General features: G+C 43.0%; 1 protein-coding gene across 2 annotated transcripts in view; it reads right to left on the bottom strand.

Moving 5' to 3' along the window:
• The window catches only part of LOC135385747 (uncharacterized), a 36790-nt gene that overhangs the window by 22917 nt on the left and 1354 nt on the right, over positions 1–12519 (bottom strand). For both annotated transcript variants that reach the window (XM_064615237.1, XM_064615238.1), the window contains exons 2-4: positions 9797–9931; positions 7154–7300; positions 6853–6964 (exon numbers count right to left, since the gene is read on the bottom strand). In XM_064615237.1, coding sequence (XP_064471307.1) covers positions 6853–6964; positions 7154–7300; positions 9797–9931 — 394 coding nt within the window. The remainder of the gene's footprint in view (positions 1–6852; positions 6965–7153; positions 7301–9796; positions 9932–12519) is intronic.

Genomic DNA, 12519 nt, shown 5'->3' with positions numbered 1-12519 from the left:
AAATGATGTCAGTGGACAATCCCCAGTGACAGGGGACTTCCTTTTGTCTTGGCTTGGTGTCCTGGTTTACGAAACCGTATAAAGGAGGTGAAGGGGGATAAAGGCTTTGGGTCGACAGACAAGAAACCAGCCAAAGAAGATATGGTAAGGTCGAGTGGCGAGGCCTCGCAGCGGGAGTCGCGATATTCCCAACAGAGATTGTTGTTATTTTTTTCCTGGACGCCAAGAACGATTCCACAAAAAATAAAAGGACATAGAGTAAATAAATAATAATAATGGTCACCTGACAACATAAGAGGTTCTTGTTTCAGTGTAGGAAAAAGTGCAGTTCGACCTTCTTATATTTCATGTGGGACAAGAAAATATATGCTTTTTTTTTTTTAAATAACTTCTGAAGCGTAAATTTTTTCCTCCAGATTTCGTTATGTTGGATGCTGAGGTCTCAGTTAATTCAATCCAAACTTGAGAATGTGGAATTCAGTCGTGGAAAAAGCTCAAGAACTGGACACCTTGTGAGCCAAATTTATGCGTATTTTAGGTAAATCACTATTCTTGTAGGGCAACACAGACACAGATGGAATTACAAAATGGGGGTTTCCAGAGATGAATCTGAGCGCTAGTCAATTGCCAACTGAAGGAAGGATCACGGAGAAGTCATTTCATATAATTAAAGCTCGCCCGAGAGGCTGTCACCTTGCTGGGTTCCAGAAAAAATAGACCCGGAAAATTTGGTCCTGGAAAAAATGGTCCCTGGTTGAGTGGGCGGAAAAATTGGTCCCGCGGGGTCCTATGCGCCAAAAATTACAGGAGCGCCGTTGTGAACAGCTGAGGAAACGGATCATAGCCGATCAAGTGCTATCATTCGCTATTTTAGTTTGCTGAGTACAGACAACACGGCAAGATTAGGAAGCGATTCTCCGACAACAAATAAATATTGACTATGACACGAGGTGATTCATCACTGGTGATTTTCCAAGGCCCTGCTACCTTTTAAGTATTTCTGGCAGATATGTTGGAAAAATGGTAGCCACGTTCTTTTATAAAGGGAAGAGCTACTGAATACTGAGCACAATGACACATTACCTTCCGTATTCATACCAATGAAATGAAACGCATATGCTCACTATCCTGAGGCTCTGACTTCACGCTTGCTGAAAGTGGATGTCGTCGGACGTAGTTCCCAACTCAACCGGAATACTAGTATTTTCATATATAGTTTTTTTGCTGTTGTTGGTCAGACAATGATGTTCTAGTTGTTCTCTAATACTTTCTATGTTGAAGAACCGTATTTTCAGCAGAAGCGGAGTTGTAAGGGCAATGAAACAACTGAATAAGTGGGTGTAGAGCTTTTATGACCCATAAACATCGACACAGAAAAGATGCAGGGGACAACTGTAAAACCTGTGTCTGAACAACAGTAGAGAAATACTACAATCCAGCGAACGATATTGCTAGCGAACTAATGCCACGAATTATATCGATTTTATGTTGCTCATTGAATGAAATGTAGGTTTAATTATTCATTAACACAAAAGGAAAAAAAGAAAAAGGACCCTATGTCTCCCAATTTCAACAAATCCACAAAGCACATGATAACACTCGGTCAGCTGTGATGTGCTTCATCGGCTATCTAGATTTCAGTTCACTGTTGCATCTGTATTTCAGGGGCTTTTAGTGCACAGTTATCCACACTTTAGCGAATGATGAAAATACATAAAGCACGTTCTTCTCTATGTAAACCAAATTCCTTGACAACACTACTTTTGATGCCAAGCCACCCTCTTCCCTTTGTTTTATTACGATATGTCGACATTGTGACAGCCATTCCCGGGACCATTTTCCCCGGAACTGACGTTGCAGTGATCCCCCGCCCCTGCCGCTGTAATGCTTTGCACCGAAATGTCCTAGACCCGCAAAGACAGACAGGCAAAGGTTTCGGGTCATCCCACGTGCAACCAGCAAGGAGTGTTGAAAGATGGAAAATCCAGGGAACCGGTATCAAAAAATTGGGTGTACCTCAAAATAAAGTGATCGAAATCCCTGTTGAAAAATAAACTACTGTAAATAAATGTTATCTGGCTATAAAATGCACAGTTGTGCGCGGGAAACTGCCAAAGCGCACTTAGACTAACCTGAACATAAAATTGAAAACACCGAACTTGAACTAACCTAATAATAAACTAACCAACGTGCTGTTCCGTCGTGTCCGCCCTGCTAAGCCTAAGCCGCTAAAATGTGGCTTTCGTTCACTAAAATGACTTGGACAGACATCGAAATTTCGTAAGTTTGTGCGGTAAATAGTGATGTCGGATTTTTAAACACTGCATATCATTGTACAAAGCAATCGAGCATTGTCATTGATTTTCCTTGTTTCGAAAACATGAATTTGGGTTCCAGAAAAGATGGTTCCTCATAGCGTGGGCGGAAATAACTGTCCCTCGGGTTTCGTGCGCCGAAAAATACAGGAGCATCATTTTGAACAACTGAGGAAACGGATCATAGACGAGCAAGTGTTATGATTCGCCTTCATTATTTGTTGAAATCCTAAGGGACATTTATCTCTGTGTAATCCCTTTACTCGTAAACACATTCCTCATGCTAACCCACTTTTTCTCATCCAGAAGGCGGTCCAAGGGCAGCGTTGTTCACCCTAGCCCATTCGGCAACTTGATAGGTTTTCCCGCTCTGACACAGTGACTAAGCATGAAATATATATGTCTTTCATCCCTAATCCCCAACGCTTTTTCAATAATTGATGTCAAATAATAAACATTTTTGACAAATAAATCAGTCAAATAAATAAATGACATCTTTGGATGATGCTCACTGGGGGGTGCTCCTATATCGCATATCGCAGAGCCGTATATTAAAAGGGAGTCTGGCCATTGGGAGGAGTCACAAAAAGAGGCTCGACCTGTCAAACACAGTTTCGCTCCTCTGATTGGTTTGCTTTTTACCAAGGGGGTCGCCATGACACCATACTGCCACCCAAAATGGCGACGAAAACAAACACAGTGAAGCGGGGATTTCGTGACAAAAAATTTTCACAGACTAACCTGATTTTATGCTGCAAATGTACATCCTAATATAAATTTCTCGGAAATCAGTTTCAACTTATGCTCATCCATCAATATCTAACTGAAAATAATACGTTTTGTCGCCGGTGTTAGGCCTAGTGAACACGGCGATCACAAGGAAATCATAACAAAAACGGCGCTGTGCTGTACGATCTTATTTTTAACAGCTGGATTTCATGGATAAAAACATTATTGCCTCTTATATTCCAACTATTCATGGAGATTTGTTTAAAAATCATACCGACAACAGAATGTGTCCCAGCAGGTGGTTCTGACGGCAGCGGTACAACGACGGAAGCAGACGACAATTCCCAACGTGCCTTACGCTCCCTAGGTGGCGCTTATCAAATTTGCACCAACAATCCACTACTTTTGCAGATTGCGAGAGGTATCCATTTCAATCCCATCCAATCCACTTGCCACCCAAAATGGCGCTGCCCATGTTGGATAAGGGGGCAAATAGTGAGGATAGGCTGATTGATAGCGCCCCATATTTCAAGACTTCATTGGTCGGAAAGCTGAAAAAGTGGGTGGAGCTTCAGGTATAGGCATGACCCATTAATGGCCAGACTCCCTTTTAATATACGGCTCTGGCATATCGTATCTCCTGTATAGTATTTTCCTATTGTAGGTCAGACACAGACTGTGCAGTTGTTCTCTCATACTTTGGATGTCGATGAACCGTATCTTCAGCAGAAGCGGAGTTGTACGGGCCATGAAACAATGAATAAATGGGTGTACAGCTTTCATTGTACATAAAGTCGTAAACATCAACACAGAAAAGATGCAGGGGACAACTGTAAAACCCTTGTCTGGCCAATTGTAGAAAAATTTTAGCATCCGGAGGACGATGTCACTAGCAAACTAGTGCAGCGAATTATATCGATTTTATGTTGCCCATTGAATGGAATTTCAAATCAGGAGAGCGAATGATAACACTTGGTCGGCTGTGATGTGCTTCATCGGCTATCTGCAACTACGCCCCTGTATTTTAGGCAGCGCAGGTGCTTGCGGGCCCATTTTTTCCCTCCACACAACCAGGGACCATTTTTTTCGGGACCTTTTTTTTCTTCTTATACCCCGCAAATTTCGAGGTCGTGAATTTCGCAACCGGGAATATCGAGGTCCTCTTGAAAACTTGAACTGACTGAGGCGTGCACTCTTAGGGAAAAGAAAGCGCCACGACTATGCAGGCTCAGAGGATAATCCCTTTATGAGCAGCTAAGCAACTTTTGGTACTGGTCTCCAAGGCCATGCCCTAAGTCAGTGGGCCATGAAAGTAATGAGAAGAGAGAGAGAGAGAAAGGGGATGCAGGAACCAGCATGATGTCATCCACGCCCCCCCACCACCCATACGAGCCGGCACTACGCTGCGTATGCGTACCTTTTGCTCGGCGGATGGATACGGATGCGGTCCGCGCGGTTTTTCCTGTGCGACAGCAGATGGCGACAACGCAGAGTGACATGGTTCACTGGGCTTTCAGTTGGTGTGTACGTGTACTCATATTTCATGCTTTTTTATAAAAACGAAAAGTGGTAGACATATAAATTTGGTGTCTATCGATTCCTGAAATATTTTGAGAAAAAATAACAGGACAATATTTTCGCAGTGGCTATACAAGTTTAATAAAAACCTGTTCAAAGGGGGACGAGAAAAAACGTTTTTTTTTTTTCACATTTGTGACGTTGCCGTAAAATACACACGACATGTTTCAGAATTCTGTCCCATGATTTAATTCATCTTGTCTTCCTCTTTATAGTGAAACCACCCGCGTTAAAATCTGCACGATGGTTACCGAGAAAAAGCATAAAACATGTTCCATGGGAAATACATTGGGACAGAAAGCTGGTATGCCCTCTTAACCCGAAAAAGTCACTCCCTATCTATACAAGGTTAATTCTTGTAGTGAATTGCAGTCTGCACATAACAGTCTTTTCTGTGGTTACCATAAAATTGAGTATGAATTATTTGAATGGATATGGCTGGCACTGGATGAAACAAACATACTTGAAAAATATATAATTTAATTTTATGTCGATTCAACAGACCAGATGATGACGACAAAAAGACCCACTTCAAGGGGTAGTCTCGTAAAGATTAGCTGATTCGAAAACTTGACTGGAATTCCCTTCATAAGTGTCGTAGATAAACATCAGTGAAAGTTTCATCCGCAATAACAAAGTAGTTTCCTAGAAATTCGCAGAAATATACTGAACAGCAGATGCCAGATGTTGCGAGCAGTGAGCACCTTACTCAAAAAAAATAAATAAATAAATAAATAAATTCAGAAAAAGAAACAAAAAAAAATAAAAAGAAAAGAAAAAGAGAAATTGCCGCCGCCGTTTGGTAAATGGGGAAGCAGACAGGTAAAACAGCTGTCTGCAGTCAGGGTACCAGACACACCACCCAAAATTTGGACTGGGATGGTTCCTCCAGGGCTTCCCTAAAGTTCAGCAAAACAGTTCTCTTTGTTTAGGTCAGGTCGTCCTTCCCCTTTGAAGTGGGGGTGGTGAACGATTATAGCCACCCCCAGGAGTAGAGACAGCTAACGAAACAATGCTCGTTGGAGGCCATGGGTTAGGGAAGCGTGCGATTGTCGTGCAGCATTATCCATGTATTGCCCACCAGAGCGTCCCGAGTAGGTCAACGAGAGCTCAAGGCTGTCAAGGTCACGCAACAGGAGCAACATATCGAAGCGCGCTCGATAGATGGCGTCGTGAGCGCTGTTAGGTGACACTAGCGTGATGCGGAAACAAATTGGGCCTTTCCTGCTTGCCCGTGGAACTCAGTGTCACTACTCTGAAGCTTATTTAGTGAAACTAGGTGAAGAGACAGAAACCGACCTTGGAGGAGCAATGGTGCCAGACAGGCAGCAGATTGCGCCAGACTGCGATGTATCTAAGACTAGCAAATAATTTTACGATATTTCCGCATCACACAGAGAAACAACATTTTGAGAGAATACAACGCGAGACATGGGGACTGCAACGGCATAAATCTGCGAGGACACAGGGTTTAGTCAGTAGTGCCCCTTTAATTTATTTATTTTATAGTCATCGCCTTTTGGGGTAAGAGAATCCTTGGAGAAAGAAGAGGGCGAGAATTTTATGATGGTTATGCAAATGTGTAGAATGGCTTTGTCAAAGTTGCTTAGTCCATGGCCAAATCCAGCCCTCAAAGCTCTTCTGACCTTTCTGGACACCGTAGGCATTCGGTCCTCGCTCTGAGGAGACTCATCATTTCATTTCCCCCATCATCACCACCAGCAGCGGGGTAGGGTATCGCCCCTGGCGATGAAACTCCCCAATCCTCATCCGCAAATAAAGTTGTTGTTGTAGAATGGGATGCATTCACGGTCTACAAGACAGTCCCTTTAAAAATGAACTGTCATTGTAATGGTACAAAATTTGCTGTTCTCTTGAATGATTTGTATGCTTGTTATGGCAAAGACAGCTTGTCCCTGTGAGAACCTCGGGGATGCATTTTGTGCATCTGCACCTGTCTTTTGCAGTCCTGGGTACATCGGCCATTTTGCCTGCACTAGAATGCACCCTGCAATGCTCTCAGTTGGTCATAGTTCCTAGAAACAAGCTACTGGACCATTATTACGCAAAAGTTGCTCGCATTATGCGAGGGGTTAAACGGTATGCAAAAGTTGAATAGATGACATTTGGTTGTCATCTTGTTGAAAAATGACAGTTGGGAAAAGAGATAGAGCAGGGGCCCACATTTTCTAGAAGCACTGTCATTGGGTCCACAAAACTATTTACTTACCGATAGCAGATGCGGTAGAGTGCTAAGACGCAGCACAGTAAGCTTGAGAGTGCCACAGAGATGCCGACAGCCATGGGCAAAAGGAGCTCTGGAGAACTTTGCCGTCTTTTAACTGAAATAATGGTGCACTGCACTTACTCAAATGCAGGCGTTTTGCATAACAAACGCAGAACTTGTGTTTCAACACTGTGTTTTTTTTTATAACAGTCATTAAAAACGTGGTATGTGGCAAATGCAGCATGTGTACGCCCTTTGTACGTGCAGTAGCACGAGAAGCAAAACATGGTAGAGAGGTTCTTACTTGACATGCAGACGTTAGCATCTTCATTAAAAATAAACCCGTCCAGGCACTCACAGCGGCTCTGAATTGCCAACTGAGAACAGTACATATTGTTATCGTGCTGAGTACACTCGCCATTCTCCGTGCAGTCATCTTGGTATCTGCGTACTGCAATGTACAGAAGTGTTGTTGGTCACCTATCCAACTATTTATATACCTTTGTACAAAATTACTTGTACGTTATTATCAACCACACTAAGGTTAGAAAGAAAGAAAGAAAGGAAATCTTTTGCGTAACCATGGATGCAAAGAATGTAAAAAAAGAGTGCTTGCCATGAAAGTGATCGCAAAATATTTTCGTTATAGCACACATGCTATGAAGTCACTCTTCTAAACACATGGAGTGCTACATCATCAAGTTTCAATTCCCACAGGTGACAGTCACAGTGAAACACATAACATACTCACAAAAAAAAAAAAAAAATTCATGCACAAGGCACCCTAGGGCTTAGGTGCTTCACAGCATGTAAATACCATCAGCATTCTGCTTTCTATTTGCGTAGACCGTGGAAATTTTATGGTTTCTATAACTTACATGCTACAACGTTTCAGAATAAAAGGCAGTATTACTTCATTTACACTCTATTCTCTGGCACACCACCACAAGTCTTGTGTTGAAATTACATGGACATCATCAACACCATCCACACATAGTGGCATGCATCGCCGCTGTGGAGTTTTATTATCCAACAATTTGGAACATCCATTTTGATGCTCCCTGACAAATAGCACGTATCACGACACTTCTCGAAAATGGGCCAGTTGACCAGTCGTGGAATGCAAGCTAAGTACCGTTTAGTAAACCTGTGGCTACTCCACAGGGTCATCTGCTGGTAACTATTTTTGGATTAATGGTCACCACAAAAAGTCACATGACAGTTGTCAAGGCCAAACAGTGAGGTTGCCAGCTAACCACAAGCTGTGGGGGGTGTCACGTGTTTCTGAAAACCAAGAAGAAGGATTGAAGCTTTCGTTCCTCAGATGTTGTTGCTCACTGTGGCAGTGTGCTCACGAGTCTACATAGTGCGGAGAAAGTATGGGCCGCTTCTAGAACACACTTATTTTCAACACCACTTGAAGAGTTTTGGAATAAGGTAGGTAACATTTCCTTGAGTTTGAGGGAAGACAAGACAAAACACTGAGTATGTAGGACAAAACTTTTTTTGTTTTGTCTCTGTTATTTTGACCCCCTCCGCCCCTCATTATTATTATTTATTTTTTCATGTTCCGCGTTAGTGCCGCAAAGGAACCCTGGCAATGAGTGGCGTACAGACGTGGACAGGTGGAGAGAGGACAGCAGGAAGGAGTGAGCGACAAGGGGGCTAGTATGCGTCCTGGGCAGACTTCAGGGGGAACTGTGCCGACATTTGTCTGGAAAGTCTGCCGGAAAACCCCAGACAGCACAGCCGGTGCAGGGATTCGAACCCGCGTCACCTCCCTCATTATTTACCTTCGGAATAATACTTGTCATATAGTCTGTGCGTCTTCCTTGTTTTGTTCGTCACTTCTCCCCTCACCCGCAATGTGGCAGCATCACTGACAAAAGGCTTGCCTGTGCTACCGCGTAACACCGACAGTGGGGTGCGTACAACATAGGCTGCTACTTGCAGAAGAAACTATGGGCCATCTCAGAAGTGGCTGACCTCAATCAGCTGTCATCAGGCTCAATGTGGAAGGAATAAGGCACAAGTTGCAACACAATCACAGGTGATCAACGAGGAAAATGGTCAAAGAGCTCCACACTGACGAAAAATCGGTTAGAACGATTGTCAGGGAAAAGGTGAAACTCCGTAGTTACCATCCACAAAAGTGTTCCAAAGCCAACAAGAGGATGAGAGTGTTGAGGAGATGTACCCAGCTGCAGAAGTGTGCTGTCAAGAATGACCACCTCAGCTTCATCTTTTCAGATGAAAAGCTGTTTGCAACTGAAGCACCTCACAATTACCAAAATGACACTGTGATCTCTCCTAGCATTCAAGAAGGCAATTCAAGGGGGGAAGAATGGTTATGAGTAAGGCTCATCTAGTCAGCAGTATGGTCAGCGTATACATCACCAGCGACAGCTAGCCTCCCCTAATTTTTGTGGATCCTGGTGTCAAGACGAGCTGACACAGCTACATGAATGATATCCTGAAGAAGCATTAGTTCCCACTTTGGAAACAAACAATACATGTTCCAGCATGATTCAGCACGAGCTCACAAAGCAAAGATGGTGCAGGACTGGTGCAACTTCATCTTGGCACACGAATGGGCCTATACAGGCCCGGATACAAATCGTTTCATCTACTTGATCAGGGGAGTTTTAGAAGCAAAGGCAGTACAACTCCTCATCGTAGTCTGGACTCCCTCAAGCCTTCATGGCATGGGACAAAATGGATGACTGTTACTTGCGGTGCGTGATTGACTCCCTCCATCGACGTCTCCTCTCTCAGCACAGATTTTAATCTCATTTCACGCAACTGGCTTTGCTGTAAAGAAATAGTACTGTTTTGCAAGTGTTTCGTTTTTTGCAGATCTGTGTCTAGTAGAGGTATAGATGTACGTGTGTTGGCTAAACCAGCACCATTTCTGAAAAAGGATGGCATAAGAAGTGTGCGTACTTACATTTTCCACACTTATGGTTGTTAAGCGCAACTGGAAACTCTGGCGTGCACCTACAGATGTTGTCACTGTCACATCTGGCATGGCGCACAAAGCAGAATCCCAGGAAATTGCATCTCTCTCCAATATGAAGGCTGCCTAGGTGTACAAAAGGCACCATATAGCCATGGAGATTTTCAGTTTTTTACATTCCCTGGGGGAATTCATAATTAAGTTGCACCAAACCGATCATGCACATTCTTGAAAGAGTGACACACCTAGCAACAGTGATGGACAAAGTACCTCAAAATTATACTTAAAGTAGCATCACTGGTGCATGTACAGGGTGTGCAAATCGTTGTGCGTATACTTTATCTGCACAAACCCTGTACTTGGAGCACAAAGTATTTGGCAAATTACTTTAAAGTACTTCTGAAGTACATTGCAGACTGTATCCCTCCACATCTGTTTGGTGGTGATAAAAAGTGAGAAAGGAATTGGTTTTCATAGGCATTTTTAGCAAGTGCTTGTCACGAAGCATGACCAATTGATTGCTTACTCATGAATATGAAAAATGCACATAAGCAGTCAGCTGTGCTAGTGCAAAGTATTATTTCTCGAGTTATCCAACATCCCAGTGCAGAGCACTGGACGCTAATGATGACATTTCCCAGCAATTAGCACCCTTCGCTGTGCGCTGGGTGTTACTGTTAGTAAGAGGCGGATCGGGGCAGGGGGGAGATTACCTGACCCCCCCCCCCAAAGAAAATCCTAGATCTGCCTCTGGTGATAATCCCTTGGCGTAATATGAACCAATAAGTCACGCTTCAAACAAAAGAAGTAAAAAACCAACTGATCGAGATCATACATTTCCCCACACTTTACACTGCCTTGCCAGATATCAGTAGGGTTTATTGTTTTCCGTGATTATATTTTACAAGGTATTACGTGGTATAGTGAAGATAAGTGCTAAACAGAAATTATCCTGTTATCTCATTATGTTATAAGTAGGGTTCCGGGTTTTCGGATTTATCCCAAAAAATCCGAAAAACGTACTCCGGTAAAATTTTAAGCAATTCGGATTAATCCGAAAAACTCCGCTTGGCAGATGTTTTCCCTGATAACCGGGTTATTGTTCTCGGCCTCCTATTGGGTCCTGGGTTTCTTCTGACCTCGGATACTGACCCCACGGCAACATAACAATGGTTTCTGTGACCTAGCGATTCTTTCGACAGTTATCTCGACCACTTGAGGATCCACCAGCCGGGTTTTCCCCTAGCCTGTTTTCCGATTTCCTTGTCCTACATGTGACATAAGCACTAAAATAAGCATCGAACCGTGGTCATACAGAGTGGTCTTTTTGAAATTGCGACTAGTTACAGTGCTGACGACAAGATGGGACGCAAGCTGCCCTGCGACTACGTCAAGTAGTACCCTGATTTCTAGGAGTTCACATCGTCCCTCAATCGCGATGCAGAGGTTGTCCTATGTAAGTATTGCCGCGTAACAGTGAGCACACGGAAAGGGTGCTTTCGTAATTGCGGAACACCTCAGTGCGTCGCACGAAATGTGTTGTTAAGGTTATGTCTCTTTAGTGTTGAAGCAATAAATGTGACAACTGCGTTTTCGCTGTAGAACTGTGTGTGCGTCGTCAAGTGCTCTCCGAATTTCGGATATTAACTGAGCTGTAAACGATACACTCCGAAAAAATCATTTTTGAAAATAGAATGAACTCCGAAAAACATCCTCCGGTAACACCCAGAAATGAACTCCGAAATCCCGGAACCTTAGTTATAAGCCAATTCAAACTTGTATCACTGTAATTTGGTCTTGCACTCATTTTTGGCCACATTTCGGGAGGTCTAAAATATAATCGCTAAAAACAAGAAACCGTACATATAAGCACGGTCTCTTGATACAGGTAAACGTAGTCAATGATAATAGTAGTTATCAAGGGACCCTGATATAAGCCACAAAAGAACAGAAAGCGCAATGCAAAGCTTCCTATCTTTTGTGTCTTAGGTGTTTGCAACACAATTCTCCACGTTAGCACATAAAAACGTAAAAGTATGAAACAAAGCATGTGTGCCTTCTAGTCTCTCCATTTCTTCAAAACTGAAAGGAACAGTGCAATAAAGTCAGGACTTGAAAACACGGAACAGACTGAAACATGAACATGAACGTGAAATTATGAAACATGAAATTATCGCGCTGCCTATTGCAGCGCATAACGTGTATACGTATTTTTGTGTTCTCGACTTTGAACCGTTGAAGGATATAAAAGTAGTTGTTTTGGCTATCAACATTTCAAACCAGTCAACACTGCATTTTCTTCTTCTAGAAAGGCCCTAACAGACACAAAAGTTATTTATTGGTGTGTCCTTATCTTTTTTTGCATTATCAGTTGGGTACTTCATGAAAACGTACTGAACAAAATTTTCGAAGTATAGCACAAAGTGCACAATTTGGAATGTACTTTAAGGGGTTGGGAAAACAAATGCAACCCACTGAATGTATGGCATCTTTTCATACGTTGTAGTCCATGGAGCCGACACGCAAAGTCCCACATTCATCACTTGAACGTTTTTTTTACTATTGGGTTTTTAAAACAGCATTTTTTTAAAGCCACTGTCGACGGTGGTGCCGAACAACGCTAAGGGACATTGGCAGACGAACAGGAAGTGACGTTTTAGGTGTGCGCGCTTGCTCGAAGTTTCCGAGGGTCACCGTGGCGAAACTGGTCCGGC

Source organism: Ornithodoros turicata, chromosome 2 (assembly GCF_037126465.1).
Source record: "Ornithodoros turicata isolate Travis chromosome 2, ASM3712646v1, whole genome shotgun sequence".
Lineage (NCBI taxonomy): Eukaryota > Metazoa > Arthropoda > Arachnida > Ixodida > Argasidae > Ornithodoros > Ornithodoros turicata.
The sequence above is the reverse complement of the archived record's forward strand: the minus strand, read 5'-3'. Positions and strand labels throughout refer to the sequence as shown.